Source organism: Hesperophylax consimilis, chromosome 26 (genome assembly GCF_061612785.1).
Source record: "Hesperophylax consimilis isolate HC1 chromosome 26, BYU_Hcon_1.0, whole genome shotgun sequence".
NCBI lineage: Eukaryota > Metazoa > Arthropoda > Insecta > Trichoptera > Limnephilidae > Hesperophylax > Hesperophylax consimilis.
The window spans coordinates 26539972-26559237 of record NC_142861.1 but is presented as its reverse complement, the minus strand read 5'-3'; the positions used below and the strand labels follow the sequence as shown (position 1 = coordinate 26559237).

Below are 19266 nucleotides of genomic sequence, written 5' to 3'. Positions count from 1 at the left end.
TATAATCTAGAAGCGTCACAAATTGTATAACTAAGAGAATGAAAACTACAGTCTAAAAGTATCCCAAATTATGTAAAGAGAATGTAAACTATAATCTATAAGTGTCACAAATTTTATAGTTGATCTTCCATGCACTGGCCAAGAGAGGGAACTTTTATATTTTCTTGTGGTTTTTTTAAACCCGTCAAACTGACTTTGGCCACAGGAAGAGTCTGATTAAACGCTCGTCAAAATGCTGACAGGAGAATTTTTCCCTTTTCTCTGTTTGAGCTGCGAACATTTTTAGAAATACTCATCGCATCATTCGGATTTTTGACATCCGTTTCGAATTTATTTTGGTACAGTATGAGAGAAATGCTCACTGTATTATAAAATAAAATAACTGGGAACATCAATCTTCTGAGATGTTTGAACGGCTGAAGTAAATTGCATTTTAAAATATTCATTTTATATTGTTTTTTTCTTTTAGATATTGTGTGATGTCTTTATATTTGACTGTGAAATCGATTGTTGAACAGGATTTGAAATCTGGTGACTGCTCTAAATAAGAAAACAATAATTTTGTGCCATTGAGTACCCACTAGTATTTCTAGATCTGGTGTACGATCATTATTCAGAATCAAAACTTAATGTAGATTTAGTCGTATTTGTTTCTTCCCTTATCTACTCCCTCAGCTTCAAAACAGTTGGGGATGTCATCGTCTCTATGGCTACTAACTGTCGGGAGCAGTTGGACTCTTGTGCAGTACTTATATTAAAACATATTTTTTTGAAAAATTACATCAAAGAGGTGCACAAAGAAGAGATAAGGCGTATTTTGACAAAACCTGCAGACAAGCCATGAATAAAAAATAGGCATCATCATTATAAATACCAGAACAAAGATGTACTCGTTATTTTATCATGGACAATCTGGGTACAGATTCCGCCGAGGGACGAGTTCACGAACCGAACGGTTTTTACTCGACATTTTGAAATTTCATGTTTATTAATTGGTGTTGTATGTCCCGGTTCGGGTTCAAGGTGGTGGCCTTGTTGGATACTACCTCTTTATTTGTATTTAGTCGTGGTTCCTGCTAAGAGCTGTCAATTGAATAAAATGGTACCCATCGGCTTGAGACAGTTTCAAAAAAGATTTGTCGTTAAAGATTTGTCGATAAAGATTTAAGATTGTGAAATTTCTTTATAACTTATTTATTTGTACGATTCTTTATTTGAAATTAAAAAAAAAAATAATATAATATTAATATACGTTTATTATATTATATGGTTCTTAATTAGGTAGGTAAGTATTTTAGTACCGACTTAAAAAATTGTATGATTTCAGAAGAAATTTTTGTTTTGATTTATTTAGTGAAAATTAGTCACATCCTTTTTTGAACTCAAAGTGTACTATTCACAAAACGACTAGTAATATAATGCGCATTCATTTTAAGTAATTCATTAACGAATTTTTCTTAAACCCCACAACAAATAAAATAATCTATTGTTCTGTTGGAGTTGCAACAATAAGCAATCAAGGATTATGTTTGCCGTTATTGTTTTTGCTATTATAGATAAATACAAATGAATTTCATTTCATATTTACATTTGACGATAATCTATTGCAAAGAAATATATTTCAGGTATCGTTTAGGTACGCTAGATGTATTTATTTTACCTACTGTATACTTTGAAGCAAATATTCGACTGACTTAATCCAGATATATATATAAAAATGAATGTTTCTTTATATGTATCCTATAGACTCCAAAACTACTAGACCAATTGTTATTTGTTCTTATTAGTGTTAGAAGTGTTTATAGAGCGGGTTGAATAGCTGAGAAAGTCGGAGACGCCGTAAAAATCACGCCGTAAAGAGACCATTATCTCTGCACTGAAATGAGATACGGAGTCGAATAAAAGTCGATATAGTGTAGTTTTTTTAAAAGTAACAAATCGGTAAATAGCAGAGAATGGTAAAAAATGTCTAGGACGCTCGAGAAAGACATGACACGATCAAATTAATCAAAAAGTATGGCAACATGTGGCGCATGTGGTGAACGACAAAATGGGAGTAAGAAAAATGTATGGGGTATTCAAGTGTAAAAAATACTTATTTCAAAACAATAATATTATTTCCACATTAAAAATGCCATCAAAAGTGATAATAATTGTAATTTAATTGCTGAAAACATGAAAAAACCATCTGCAGATGGTAAAAAAACGTGCGAGGAGTCCCTATCTAACGACGGCCCGCGACCGACTGGCAAGCAGCTGGCGGCTGGCACAAACACAGCTGTGCGGTCGTACGTATCGATGGTCTAAATCAAAATACAACTGCAGACGTGTGGATTTTTCATGTTCCCGCATAGTGAATTAAAGCGGGACACCAATAGCATGTCATTTCCTCGCACACTCTTCGCGTATTAGTATCACACGGTTGATTGTATTGGTGTATTTGTTCCCGATTTTTAAGAAAAATCTCTGATTTTTAATTGAATTTGAAAACTATGTAAAATATTATTGTTTAATTCACTGCATAAACGTATAACGGAGGAATACCTTAAATTTGAACCCAGAATTTATTATATTTATAGAGTTATTAAAGTTATTAGAAGCAATGTGTAGTAAATACACGCCACAGATAAGGAAAGGTTAATAATAATACAAATTATTGGATGTTTTGTATGTGAGAAAATCACCTCAAGGCTTAACCCCGAGCAACGCCGGGTCTCGTCAGCTAATGTATAATAAATACATTAACTAACGCAAACCCACAACATTTGGAATCGATGCAGTGTGTGCTTAGTTTAGCCAGCTTTTATAGTACTCGCTTAGTAAGTAGACGCTTGTAGCTGATATAAATCACTTTTAGGAAATTGTGTGCTTCTTTAGACTGGGTAAGATGTCTTATTATTTTTTTTAGATAAATGCTGTTCTAAGAACCGAGAGCAAGTTGAATGAAAGAGCGTTTTTATTATTATTAAAACGTAATATTGTATCATTTCACTTCGGTAATGAAAGAATGCAAAACTTGGAAGCGTACATTAATCCACTTCCCCGACCTGAAACTCGGTAAATTGACTCGCCTTCGATGACATTGGTGGCAATCATGTATGCACAAGCGGACTAATATGCATTCCTCTGAATTCTGATGACATTAATGCAGTTAATATACGAAATAAATGTCGGTCTTATCAAATCCGCATTTAGTTAGGATGATAGAGTTTCAATCTTTAGTTATACAATTTTTCTTATTTTAAGTTTTAAATTATTACAGTAAAACACTTTATATTTTACGGATTGATTTTTTTATTTTTAGATTTTAATTAGAGTATTGCATTTTTTTTTATATGTTACATGTGACAGGGTAGTTAGTTGGAAAAACTGAAAAATTATTTGTTTTGATGAAATAAGTCCACTTTATTAGAACAATGAACAACTTTTCACTTCAGAAACTTACAAATTATTTGATTGGGTCAAAATTTTTGTCTAGCCATAATCAAACATAATAATTTTGGTTGTTTGTGATGTGCGTTAGTTTTGCGTGAAATCTGGTTCAATAAACTCGATTTTGCTTTGATTTTAAATGTCATTTTCAAAATCGGGACTGATTTACGCAAAATGAGCATTGCGTTATAAACACGAATAATAATTATAATCTTTGATTGAATATTTTTTAAGTACAAACAGAATTGCAAAAAAAGAGAAAAAAATATTATAAAATTCTTACCTGGTGGCATAAACCGCATCCCGCCCACTGGAGCCCCTGCATAGGGAATACCCAAGAACACCTCCACCCCATCCAGTCCCTTTCCATCCCTTGGCTCCAAAACCAACCCCTTCACCACCCCCTGCTTCAGTCTGTACTCCCTTGTCAGTCTCTTGCCATTCTCCTCATCACTCGGGTGCGAAGGAAATGACTCGTCATGCAGTTGGCCCAGGGTCAAGTCCAGTAACCCAAATAACAGCCATGGAAACAGCAAGGGTATCAGGAATGGTGCAAGTGGCATACGCCGTTTCGCACTTCGGAATGTGGTATAAGCCATTTTAAATGCACAGTGTTCAGATCACTCGTAGAAACACTCTTTCACAATGCATACTTTGAAGTTTTTGCACCGACATGCCATTACAAATGTGCAGTGGTTTAAACACTAGAGAAATATCAGAGATTCATAATAACACATTGAAGTTTATGGGCTAGTGCCATTTTATCTTTTAAACTGTTTCAAAATACGGTTATTATTTTTATTTATTTATAGGAATACCCCCGAGAGTCCCAAATGCTCGAAGCCAGGGGAACTTTGGCATACCCAATAATTCTGGTATGTTGTGCAGATTTGAGAGAGAAAGTTGGAAAGTAGATTTGTGTTCTTTAATCAGCGTAATACTATAAGTACTCGGTAGTATAAAATTGCAAAATTACACCAAGTAAAAGTTTTTATAATATTACAGTTTTTCACATTTACATTTTAATTGGGGATCTGTCCTAATACACAATATAACTTGTATGCCATTTTAAACGGACTCATTTTTCACACCTTGTTAAAATAACTCATCTGTTTTACAATGGAAAATTGTTACCATGTTTTTCTTTTCGAAGGCATCACATTCGTTTTATTTTTTCATGTCTTTACATCACTGTTTTTTATCGAACATAAAACACTTCCACGCTTACAAATTTGTTTCCACCAGCATTTTTTGTTGTATGGGGAGATATTCAAAGAACTTCATTTGTGATGTTTCTGTATTTTAAAAAATCATTAGATATTATTAATTATTTTTAATCAGTTTTGGTTGTTGAAGAAAAATATTCGATAACTTATTTTGACATTCTGCAAAGTACCTACAGTGAATTTACAATGTGTCAGAGATCAAAATTTCGCATTGTCCTACATACACATGTATCGTAATAACACCGTATTATTTGTATGTTCTAAAAATTTTTTCTTTCGTTTTTGTAAAATAAAACAAAAATTCACGGGTAACGAATAATTTAACAACATTTGTATTTCTCCTACTTCCATCATAATAAACAAAAAATATTTCTTATAGAATGATGGGTGACGTAGCTGGCAAAGGATTGACTTGATAATAATTGTAGGAATTATATATCAAACCTTCCCAACCTATTCACTGCTGGGAATACAGCTAGATGCAAATATAAACTAGAAAGGACATGTATCTAAAGTTGTAGCAAAAATTAGTAGCTTTTCTTTTGTTCTAGGCACCCTTAAAAATATCTTAAACATCGTGTCAATAATCACCGCATACTATGAATACGTATACTCAATGATAAAATACGGAATAGTGTTTTGGGGAAACTCAGTAAGCGCTAAATATGTTTTTATCATCCAAAAGAGGTGCCTACGAAAAATTGAAAACTCTGGTCACCGGGATTCATGTAGACCAATTTTTTAAATTCTCAAATTCTGACAGTGACGGACATAAATATAATGGAGTTATGCCTGTTTGTTCGATCATCTCCATAAAAATTCCCACAAAAAAACTCAACACATAAACACGCTACATGGTTCACAGAAAACTTATTAATCCCAAAGGCAAACAAAACTATATTTCAAAAAGAACCACACTAGATGGTCATTGAAGTATATAACAACTTTCAACGTAGCATCAAACAAATAACCGACATACTTAAATTTAAATCACTAAAAACATTTCTTTAAAAAAAATTTCACTACACTTTAAATGAATACCTCACATAAATTAAATACCTATGTTTTTATTTTCATACATTTGTTAACATGTAATTGTTAGGTTATGTAATATAATGTGTATTTTTTGGGTTAACTGGAAGAAATAAGATGTGACCTATAAGCTATACCCTTTATACTCTGTATTTTTGTGAAATAAAAGTTTTTTTTTTTAATATTTGAATTTTGAACGACGTTGAAAGTATTTATAAAAAATTAAATAAAATTGCCTCAAACATGAAAAATAACTGCATATGTCAAAAGTTCAAGCAGAAGAAATACACGTATCAAACGATTTTTTTTTAATGACGAGTAGTTAATTTCAGTACGAACATTATCGCTTGTCTGAATCATTGTCCAAATCAGTTCAAATTTTGTAAATCAAAGAAAATCCCATTTCTAGAGTTCATTGCTCCGGAGTTGCATACAGACACGCCACCAAAATTTTAATTTTTTTACAATTCATTACCGGTTTGGACACGTCCATACAATTTTTCATGTAACACTAGCAATTTTATTAACTTGAAATCATGCAAGTATTATTAAAAACAACTAAAAATTGTACATTGTAAAATAAATCTCTTAAAATACAAAATCAATAGAGCGGCGTATCTTAAGAACCAATGACAACATAAATTTAACACTTCCACCCCGGACCGGGGTTATAATTCTACACTAACTAGAGTTTTAAGCTGTATCTAGATGGTTTTTTACACCATATAACAAATAATTTAGGTAATCTTAGAAAAACTATTCAGCTATCGATCTGCATTTAAAAAATTTATATCGCATTACTACTTTTTAAGATATTAAATAAATTACATCTAAATCTGATAGAATATTTTTTACGGGGCGGGACTTTATAAACGTTTCCACGAACTGGACGAAGATCCTGCCGAAGCCGGTAGCCGAAAGATAAATTTTGCATTGTAATAAAAAGGGCTACACCGTTATAATTGAGTCACGCTAGTATTCTTATTATCACTTTACCATTTTGCTTTACCTAATGATTGACCGGAATTGAAATGGGAGAGGCGGTAACTGGACAATTTTTAAGGGATAGTAAGTAATTTCTTAGTTATTAATGAAAAGGACTTAATCCGAATCGGTGACACAGCGCTTCTCATATGTCCTTTTGAAATACTAAGATATTCACTTGGCGGTCCCAGACCATTTCGTCTGGGTAACATCCGGCGCAGGTGTCCTTATACATTCTATGAGCAACACATTTTAGGAACACAATTAAAATTGCATCCGTCTCTGTTTGTCGTATGAAATACAAATAGACCAGAAAGAGACAATTATTTTTTTAAATTTGTTGGAATTTGGAAGATAGAACTTGCTCAAAAGTTTAAAGTACAGTATGATTGAAGACTGCAGCGAATAAATAGTGTTTTCGGTTATTGCTAACTTGTGTTTTGGTGTTAAATAATTCTCTTTGGGAACGGACCAGTTTCACAGTGCTACGGGCGTCTTCAGATTGGTAAGTACATTTATCTTATGCAATGGCGTATAAAAGTATATGTTTCAGGGGTGTTAACTAACTAACTAACCATCACGCCGTTTCCCCGCAGGGGTAGGCAGAGAGGACGGACCGCCAAACAACTCGGTCTTGGCACACACTCTTTGCCTCATTCACATTCATACATCGTCTCATACATACTCTTCTATTTTTCTGACTCTTGACATGACCCGACTCAAGTATCTGATTCACTTGATCGTGCCATGTCTTCCTCGGGCGTCCCCTACTTCTTACACCATTCACACTTGCGTCATATATTCTCCTTACGCTCCTTTCTTCATTCATTCGCTCTACATGCCCAAACCATCTGAGGGTCCCTTTCTTAATTTTACTCATTACGCTCACATCAGCCTTGCATTCTTTGCGGATATCCACATTACTCACACGATCATACATGGTTTTACCACACGTACGCCTCAGGGATCTCATCTCTACAGCATTCAGCCTACTTTCATCCTTCCTCTGCCAGTTCCATGCTTCACTGCCATACATCAGGGTAGGTACCAGCACTCCATTGTGGACTGCCAGCTTTGCTTCTTTGGACAGCTTTTTGTTGGCGCCTACGGCATTTAACCCACCATTTATGGAGTTACCTGCATTCACCCTTCTTTCAATATCCCTATCAGCCTTCCCATCTCTCGTAAACATACTTCCCAAATACACAAACTCATCCACTTGCTCCAAGTATTCATCATTCACAACTATATTGCACACTGTTTTCATACTCTCTCTTTCAAATACCATGACTTTGGACTTACTTACATTCATAAACATTATTTATTCTCCACAATATTAAAATATTGCATTTTAATAGTTTGCTTTTATTGATGGTATCAGTGTCAAAATTTCTCGGTGTATTATTATTATAACTGCATATTATTGCAGCTTGTTTTTGCGCTTTTACTCAAAATGTTCATTTGGTTCCCATATTCTTTTATTTTATGATAAAAATTATTATATTAATTCTAAATTTATTTTCATGTAAACATTATGTATTCCATTGCTCAAACCATACAATTTATAGAATAATCGTACTACTAGTAGTACTAATAGTACCTACTAGTTTTTCACGCATTAGAATATGACCATATGATTTAAATAGCGCCGTTTTTGTGAAAATTCACCTCAAGAAGCGTTAAATTTAGTCTTACATTAATTATAATTAACAAAAAGGTATCATTTAATTCTTTTCTTTATGTGAAATAATAATTTCAAGATGTTTTTGTTATTTATTTTATTTTATCTTCGTTATTTGATAGATCATTAAAAACATAAAAATGTAAACACATAATCAACGGAAGGCACCCATGGTTATTTTTTGGATGCATAAATTTTCGATTTGAGATATTTTGAGAATATCAATCTCAGATGGGAAGGCTGATAGAGATATTGAAAGATGGGTAAATGCAGGTAACTCCATTAATGGAGGACTGAATTCCGTTGGCGCCAACAAAAAGCTGTCTAAAGAAGCGAAGCTAGTAGTCCACAGTGGAATGCTTGTACCTACCCTGATGTATGGCAGTGAGGCATGGAACTGGCAGATGATGATGATGAAAGTAGACTGAATGCTGTTGATATGAGATCCCTGAGGAGTATGTGTGGTAAAACCATATTTGATCGTATGAGAAATGTGGAAATCTGCAAAGAATGCAAGGCTGATGTAAGTGCAATGAGTAAAATTACAATATGCCCATGCTATTGATTATATTACGACTGGCAATTTAATGTTATTTTTCTTGGAAGCCTCGAACCAGGTGAAGGTAGTTATAATGTGTTGATTGTTTTGAGAAAGGAATTGTGGAGCGGGAAAACGAAAAATTAAAAACAATCATTGATTATAAATTTTATGAATAAAAGTGTTGTTTTCTAATACACTACACATATATTAATAGTAGGGGCAGGTAGGTAGGTACTTACGACTTTTAGAAAACCTATTTTGGATAAAACGAGTAATCGCTCTAAGGAGAAAATTTAGTTTTTTGTGCTCGCTATAACCAAGTTTGACTGTATATATATGAATGTGAATGAGGCAAAGAGTGTGTACCAAGACCGAGTTTTTGGCGGTCTGTCCTCTCTGCCTAGGTACCCCTGCGGGAAACGACGTGATGATTAGATATTTAGTTAGTTATTATTGAAAAGTAAGTGGGTTGATGCTACATAATTACTTTTTTCTGATTACAGATTGCAGGCTCTGATTGCAGATTCAGTTACGATATCAAGTTTACCTACTTACTTTTTAAATTTACACAATTCTAAAAAAATGCCCAAAAAATTTTTAAACGCTGAGCAGGTGCGAGCGTTATTAGAGAAAGACTCTGGTAGTGATGAGTCAAACAGTGATTTTGAATTTGAAAACATTCAAAACACATCGGACATTGAAGATCATGTTTCTTTTGAAAGTTCTTCTGAAAGTGAATCCGACACCTCTGACGAAGATGCCGAAAAGATTACTGATGAAACGGAAGAAAAATCTTTTACTTCCAAATCTGGATTTAAGTGGAGTTCCGTTCCTCCGACACAATCCCGTAGTAGGCAACACAATATTGTTTACTCTCGTCCTGGCCTGACAAATGAAAGCAAAAATATTTCATCTATTGGAGACGCATTTTCATTGTTTATTACTGACGATATTCTCAAAGAAATAGTTACTGAAACCCAACGTTTTTGTGTGAGGGAAAACAAGGGCACAGCCGATGATGCATCAATTTCTACGGATGAAATTAAATCCTTTATCGGCATATTGCTTGCTGCTGGGAGAAACCGTTGCAGAAAGATGCAGTTGAAAGAGTTGTGGACAACGAATGATCTATTTAGGCAATTTTTTTATACAGCAGCTATGTCTAGAGATAGATTTGCATTCTTATTTAGTACTCTACGATTTGATGATAGAGTGACTAGGCACGAAAGAATCGCACAAAGTGGGACAAAACTGGAGGCGATAAAATCAATTTATGAAAATTTTAACGCAGCTTGCACTAGAAATTACTCCCCGGATTCCCACATCACCGTAGACGAACGTTTGGCGACGTACCGGGGATCATGTCCTTTCCGTGTATACATGAAAAGCAAACCTGGACGATACGGAATTAAAATATGGGTGGCAGCTGATGCCAAAACAGCCTATATTTTAAATACTCAAGTATACACGGGCAAAATTGGCAATGCCCGAGAAGTAAATCAGGGGTTACGAGTCGTAACTGACTTAGTAGCACCATATTACGGTTCTGGAAGAGGTGTTACGACAGACAACTTTTTCACGTCAATACCTCTTGCCAATAAATTATTGGATAATAATTTGACGCTGACTGGTACATTGAGGTCGAATAAAAGAGAAATTCCAAAAGAATTTTTACCTTCTCCGCAAAGGGAATTACATACAAGCCTTTTTGGTTTTACCGATGCACTTACAATTGTTTCTTATGTGCCGAAAAAGAAGAGTGCAGTGGCTCTTCTTTCAACCGAATTCCACGACGACAAAATTTCATCAGCGTCAGAGTCAAAAAAGCCAGATATAATATTACATTACAACTCAACAAAGGGGGCTGTAGACACCGGGGACAAAATGACAAGGGAATATTCCTGCGTTAGGTCGACAAGAAGGTGGCCATTTCGTATTTTCATGGAGATTTTAGATATGGCTGCCTTGAATGCTTATGTTATTTGGATCACTAAATATCCAGAATGGCATTCAAATGACCGAAGCAGACGAAAAATCTTTATCAGGGAGTTGGCCATGGACTTAGTGAAAAACAACATTAAAAGTAGAAAAGAAAGCGGTGTAAAATTTCACAAAGCGCAGCAATACGGCTTCGAATTATTTGAAAAAGTTATGCCGAGCACAAGCGACGATATTGTATTAAATGAAGTACAAGTTTTACCTACCAAGGCAATACGAAGACGGTGTTATCTTTGCCCGCGCAACATTGATAGAAAAACTAAGCTGTGTTGTTATACTTGCAGGAAATCTATTTGTGTTCTGCACAGGGTCCAAGAAAATTTTTGTACTAACTGTAAAACTATCAAGGACAATGCCAATAATGAATGTTGTTAAAATAATAAAAGTTGCTTAGGACGGATCTTTTGACAGATTTTAAACAATTCATCAAATTTTGATGTTAATTTTCAGGTTCTGCGAAAGTTCTATTCAAGTTCCGATATTATTTCAGTTCTGTGAAGTACCTGGCCTATACTGATATCATAACAGAACTTGAATAGAAATTTCATAGAACTTTAAAATTAACAAACAATCTGTCATTTTTGTAATAAGCATATCCGACCTTTAGAAATTTCTTCTATTATTCACTTTTTCTAGTATTTTTGCTGTTTCTTTTCAAGTCATCACTATACTAATGGTGCCATGATCTGCAATTTTAGGTTTGTCTAGTATTTTAGAATTTGTTCACGTTCATTTGATTACACAAACTCAATTAGTGTACTGGTTGTTTGTGTTATCTTGGTGTATTCTCAGTCGAATTGTTTCATTTTTAAAATGATCACGTTGGAAAATATTTTGCATAAAAATCCGTTTTGTTTATTTCATATTAATATTATAGTTTTTAATAATAAATTACGTGTATTTTAAATAATTAAAGCATTCATGATAGTGCATGTAGTCACTTACTAACATTTGGTAAATGAACAACATATTTTTCTATAAGAAAACAAACATTTTTCGACCATATCTTTTGTGCTTTTAATCATTTCTCTGTTTATCACTTTTTTATAAGAAGTCCCTCTACTGTTTTAGACGTGGTGCACTTTTCTCATTTTCCATTTAAATTTATGTATAAAGGTTTCAATTGCTCAAAGCATCGTGGTCATTTGGAAATTGTTAATTTATGCGATTGTTTATTGATAACTTGATATCAATTTTACAATGTTTTCCAGAACATCTAGTTCACTTTTGCAGTCTTGTGCAATAAGTATATATCCAGGAGTCATTACGCTATAATATCTTACAAGTGAAATGTTGTCAAAAACCGGACATAATATCCAATAGTTACTGTACCTTCTTATAACATTATATTTTATGTTTTTCCATCAAATTACGCAAAAATTGTGTTGTTAACGTCAGCTTGTTTTTGTTTTGTCTTCTTTTATAAATATGATCCCAATTTTAGATTAGATTATTTCTTGGTAATCACTTTGCATTTCATTTTTTCATACAATTTATTCTGGAGTATATTTATTCGATTTACCAATAAATTAAAGTTTGGGATATGTATGTACCAAAATTAATAGCTGACAGAATTATTCGCTATTTAATAATGCTGATTTTATTCCATGTTGTTTGGGTTTAACTTTCATCGTGTTGTGTGTGTTTTTCTAAATTGTGAATTTTTATTTAAAAAGTTATTGTCTTCTAGCTAGGTTATAATTTTCGTTTATTTCATCTTCAATTTTGGGAACTCGTGCCGTGTGTATATGTTACATTCCACTTGCTCAAGAAAAAAAATTCTTTGTAATAATACGATAAAGAGTAAATATCTTACATTTCAAGTTGTGATTTTCATCACGCGATTTGTGTATAATATGTAAATATAACGATCGTCCAGTTGATTAGTCAGACATCTCCGAAGAATCGGAATTTGAGTTGAGTATACAGTTATATGTAAAATGAAAAAACAAACAAAATATATGTTTTCTGGGTTATTTGTAGAAAATTTAAAAATGTCGTACTAATGTACCGAACCGTTATACTTCCCGGTGTTATTTTTTTATAGCATATTTAATTTATAAAATACAGACACATGTAAATAATATTTGGTTTATGGCGAGCATTCGAACATTGCTTTCCTCATTATCTCAAAACTTTGTATTTAGAGATGTCTGACTAATCAACTGGATGATCGACATGTCTTGTTTACCAGTAATAGGTATGTTCATTATACTATATGTGTAATAATTTTTGCTAATATCTAATGTTTGTTTCATAAAACTCATTTATTATAAAGTAGGTACCTACCTTATGTGTTTCCAAAATGTTGAGGTGTATTTTTGTAAAAATATAATATTTTGAGGTGTGTTTTTTGTCTTTTTGTAAATTTCTTCATTTTACTACGATATTATGTGTGTAAGATATTTTAAAATTATATTAAAATTATGTTTTATATTACGAATGTCTTTTTCTATTTTCTATTATAATTTTGCAATTTTCAGTTTATTTAATCAATCCCTATAAATGGTCACCATAAAAGAGATAGCCTCCTAGTATGATGACGTTTCTATTCTAAATGGTGGTTTTTGTTCAGGGCAATACTGAACGCATTTCCCATCCTTGGCCGTGCGGAAAATATATTATATTAAATGCATTATATTTTATGAATTATTTATGAAATATCACATAATTATTGAATTAATTTGCGCTTGCTGGGATTTTGAACCCGCGACCCAGAATCTCAACCATTTGACCATGGGGGCCGTCATTACTAAGAAAAAGAGAGAAATTCTCCGGTTTCTCATATGTATCCTATTACGAGTTTATAAATACCGTTTCCAGATCTCTCATAAATATTGTTTATCAAAAACGGGGAATTCTCAGGCTACAATAAAAAAATATTTATTTCAAGATTGGATTTCAATACTTTAAAAATACCTTATTTTTAACAATTTGAAGTTATTAAAAATACCTTATTTTTTACAATTTTATTTGATAAAACATTACAAAACAAAACCATTCACCGTTAAAAATGTAAAACATACCTACATAAATGGATCAGTGAAAAACTATAAACTCAATATATACCTATTCAAGCAAACGCATCATTTATGATTACAGGTTAACTGCGGCACGATGCTAGATGATACTCTAAATGAAATTATAATAAAAACAATCAGAAATAAGATATTAATTATTTTTTTTTTTGTAAACTAATGTTTAAGACAAGAATTTTTTTTCATAGCACAAAGGGTAACATTTATTTATAAGCAATAATTATTAGCTTGAAACACTCATCCACATTGAAAAATCTCCCGAGAAAAGATACATAATAATAATAAGAATAATTGTAGAAATAAAATAATTTAATACCTACATTAAATATCAACATACAACATTTGTTTCAAAATATTTAACATCCGTACCTAGTTTAGTAGTACGTAGTAGTTTTCATAAACTATAAAAGTAAAAAATACATATCCATCATTTACAGACCACCCTATGCAAGAAACTAGCCACCCACGTCGACGCTTAATCGCCAATCGGCAGTCGAGATTCGGAAACGAGGCGCGATGCTTGCTACGTACCCGCCTTCTCCGTTTTCTTTGAAAACATATGCGTTATGGTCTAAATTCATTAGAACATTAATTATGACTTTATTTATGAAACGATTTTGATAATGACTACTGAAATATGTAATATATACTTCCCTCTAATTATAACCAAAACAAATTTCATCGAATTATGTCATTAACACCTTTTAATAAGCAAAACAAATTGGGGGACTGAGTGACCCCGCTTCGGATCCAATGTGATTTTTTTCTTTCCGGGACGAAAGGGTTAACATGAATTGTAATTATTTTTGGATTGTGAGCAAGAGTTGTGTACTTGTCTTTATGACCTCCTTTGTTAAAAGTCGTCTGCATTTTTGTCTGAATTAGAATAATTTAAATGCGAGCATTCAGTTAGCATGATCTCCAGGAGACACAATGTCATCCATCTCAGGCAAAGCCGATCCCATCAGACCAGAGACTAAATAACATGTATTTATGAATAGCCCGTAAGACACTCTCCGAGACTGCGCATTAAAATATCAAAAGAATGTTGAGTTTGGCTGGACCCATGTTCAAACCGTGTCGGTAAGGAACAAGAACGCCATATTTTACTACTTAGACAAAGACACTAAAGATACGAACCTATAGAAGTGTAATGAACTAACTAACTAACCATCACGCTGTTTCTCGCAGGGGTAGGCAGAGAGAGACAGAATGCTCGGTCTTGGCACACACTCCTTGTCTCATTCACATACATACATACTCTTCTATTATTTTGACTCTTGACATGGCCCGACTAATGTATCTGATTCACTTAATCGTGCCATATCTTCCTAGGGCGTCCCCGACTTCTGTTATTATTCGCATTTACGTCAAATATTTTTCTTACACTCCTTTTTTCGCTCATTCGCTCTACATGCCCAAAAAATTTAAGCGTCGCTTTCTTAATCTTACTCATTACGCTTACATCAGCCTTGCACTCTTTGCGGATCTCCACATTTCTCACATGGTTTTTATCACACTTACGCCTCAGGGATAGTATTTCTTCTGGAATGCTATGTGGAGGGTCTTTTTAGGGAAAGGTAGGAGAGGAAATTTTGGGAAGGATAAAAGTATGTGGGGTGCGTAGGAATTTTGGGGTCAATGTGTCCAGGAGTAAAGGATGTATAAATTCATCCCTCCCACTGCGGTGCAAGACGGATAGGTGAAAAGGCTCCCTCGAACTTTTTTCCCGATCCGGATCACCTACTGGGTGCAAACGCATCCGCCGCCAACACCTAGACAAAACTCACTTCAAGAACCCGGGCACCCCTGCTTAGTCACCAAACGTAGCAAACCACTTGGGTTGACCTATGGCAGGAATTTTGGCTATCCAATAAATTGTTCCAAGGTCAGCGGTACCCAAACCCGCCTTCCTAATTATAAGCCGATACCATAATTAAAATAAAAAAATTGTTTTTCGTTTCATTAAGTAATTTTTCGTCTTAACCATAATGTCAAGCCACAAAGACATTGACGAATTGAACATAAAAACAATTAATACACTGCTTGGTAATATGTGTTCAGTGGACAGAGGTCATTTGCACACATGTTTAATGAGAGTCTTTGCAACTATGTGTTGGTAAGATAAATACATATTTAATGATCCTAAACAGAACTTATCCATCATCAACTTAATTTTATGTGCACTGTGTGTATAATAAATTATGTGGACAAGATTTTAGGTGTGTACCTGAAAAGCTAAAAAATGTATCTTGTATGTGCAAAGGAAAGGAATTTTCATGTCATATCTAAAAATACACATCTCTTTTATGCCGTATGTTATATTATTTTCTTAAAGCGATGTTATTCTTCTGTTACGTAATATCTTTTTTTATTACTTTTTTTAGGGCATATTTTTTTTACTTTCTAGTTGTCATTAATTTTAATAATGTGTGTAATACGTAGAAATACAATTTTCAAAATTTAAAGGAAATCAAAGTGTGAAGTGATTTAAATTAGTTTTTCAAGTACTTCAGTTAATTTTTATTTTTATTATTGAGGTAAGGCTATTTTCAAATTGCCGAATTGATACGACTTATTTTTATGATTCTATTAACCAACGCTCATTTTCAGTTTTGATGGTGTCTTAAATGTTTTTTACCGGTTAAAACGATTTTTACCGAGAAAGTAATCGTGGCAATTGAATCCTCTGTTCGACGACATTATTATCAAAATTAAAAATTATTAATATTTAATGTGGAGAAAACAGATTACAAAGATAAGATAGAGAATTTATTGTGACAATTACTTTCTCAGTAAATCAGTTAACCGGTAATTAATCATTTAGACCTCACTAAAATTTATACTGGGAGGGGGTGAATAGATTAATATTATTAATTCTTCCCAACGTGGCCTAACCATAGTTTAAAAATTGCCTTGAACACCAAAACAGCTGTCAGAATAGTAAAATAAACTTAAATAATTGCAGAAATTAATGATAACATTATTGATTTATATTTTTTTTTTTCCATTTGTCTTTGAAATTTTTAGATAATGCATTTTAACTAAATATGATTAATTTTCCTTACTGTATGAGATATTTTTAAAGTAAGACAATTTTAAAGTCCAGACAATGTATAATCCATTGTATGGACTGTTTGAAGAACTTCTCGAGATTTGTGTTTTTACTTTTTTCCGACTTTATGTCCGGGTTAAATTTTCCCCATAGGAAAAACTAAACCCTTCCACACACTTTTCCAAAAATGATCATCTAGTCAATCAACATTATGCAAGTGCATTATATAAGCATAATAAACACAAAACAATACAAGAACAACACGTCAACTCACCAGAGATCAAATGGGAAAATAATTCACCGACTCCTGATATTTTGAACCTCTTGAAGGGTTCGGCTCAGTAGAACTCCCAACAGGGCCTATAAATCTTACTGATCTCAACATAAATATTTAAAAAATCTTTCGTAATCCTACGTACATTTAAAATGACTGATTTTTGCATTTTATATAAACATTTTTTGATAGATCTAATACGCCTAAATTTTTAATGAGAGAGCTAGTATAATGCCAGTAGCCGAAATAACAAATGGTAATATTTTTATAGTCTGAGAGTGCCAATTTCTTTTTATCTTCTTCCTAAATCTGTGTATTTTCTTATTTTTTCATTAACAGATTTTTGAATAGTACAGAAATTTGGAATAGCGACATCAGTGATATAAGTATTTTTTTTAAATTTTGTCATGTATAACTTTATCGGGTCTATTATGATTAATCGTTCGGTCTGTTAGTATAGTTTTATCATAATATAGTTGATAAAATTCGTTATTTAAAAATGAATTTGGTTTGTATTCATAATATGGTATTATTTGTCAATCAAGTTATGTTTAATTACCAAACTTTGGTGAACTTGATTGTGCCTTAATGTATATTCGGACGGTGATAATACAGAACATTTCGATATTATATGTTCTATAGTTTCTTCTTCTATAAAATCATCAATTTGATTTGTATCTTTGATTAAAGGTTTCCTATAATTTTTAGTATTAATGGCTCTATCCTGAATGGCAAGCATAAATCCTTCTATTTATGCGCTCAACTCTCCAATACTCAACCATTTGTTTGACGAAAATTTGTCAACATACGTTTGGTTGAGATAATTGAAATGTTTTGCGTGAATAATTTTATTTGACCAGGAATCTAATAATTCCTGGTTGGGATTTATAACAATTTTCGCATTTTCGTCGTATAAATTTAACGGTGTAATGTTTCTATCTGCTTTGCAAATTATTTTGTTCATTTCTGAGCTATGAGCTTTCCCATGGAAAAAAGTTCTGAGCATTTCTACCTGATTATGTTTCAAAGAAGTTATTTTGACTATACATCTACATACTAAATTTCTAGGTAAATTAATTTGTTCTATAGCTGAATTTGGATGATGGCAATTAAACTTTGTTAGCGTAGTTCTAATTAATCGTTATAAGTTATCTTAATCTGTATTGGCCCATTTAATTATGCCAAATGAGTACGTTAATAGAGGTATTGCCCAAGTATTTATTGCTTTTAACATAAGTATTATTATTTTCCACATCAAAACTTATTAAACAATCTGACATTAGGTTGTCAACTACCGATGTTAGATACATAATTTATAAACAATTATTTATATTTTTTGTCTAAATCTATTGCAATAATTGTTAAACAAATGTACCCCACAAAAAAATTAATTCGTTTATTTGGTACCAACTGTCAGTTAATTCAAGTGAATAGGTACATACATATGAAAAAAATATTACTGTAACAAGGAAGTTGTGAGTTGTAAGCTTCGATGCAGTCAAAGAATTGAAAGGAGAAATGTGCGGCAGGTGCCTGCAGAAGCTTTAAGCTCCAAATAGAAATGACTTCTCCGAATAGCTCGGCTTTTCGCAAGAACTAAATGTCACTGGAGCTTGGAAGGCTGAACTGGGATAGACTGGGATTGAACCTGTAGATAAAAAGTAAAGACCCAATGGATTATTGGAATCGTGCGAAACGGGGTACGTTGAAAAGTGATCGGTTTTTATGGACAGAGACATAAAATGGCTAATTCTAGAAATTATAAACTGGCTCTCTTCACGGAGAAGATATCGACTCCCGAAACGATCGAAACAAGAAGCCCTAAAATGTAAAAAGATTTATAATCATGCATTTTTTACTTTAAAATTCACGATTAATTTACTCTTTGGTGATTATTTTTAAATACCCTCCAGACAGAAGATATAAAGAAATTTTCGAGAGATATAAATCATCCCCTGAGAGCTTTTTGAACTCAAATTAGCACGACTTTAATTGGCTCAGAAGT

The 19266-nt window shown here is 32.9% G+C and overlaps 1 protein-coding gene across 1 annotated transcript in view; it reads right to left on the bottom strand.

Moving 5' to 3' along the window:
• The window catches only part of LOC149411359 (uncharacterized), a 270274-nt gene that overhangs the window by 235532 nt on the left and 15476 nt on the right, over nucleotides 1–19266 (bottom strand). Inside the window, exon 2 of the mRNA XM_089647466.1 lies at nucleotides 3716–4727. Within this exon, the coding sequence (XP_089503592.1) occupies nucleotides 3716–4031 (316 nt within the window). The 5' untranslated portion in view covers nucleotides 4032–4727. The remainder of the gene's footprint in view (nucleotides 1–3715; nucleotides 4728–19266) is intronic.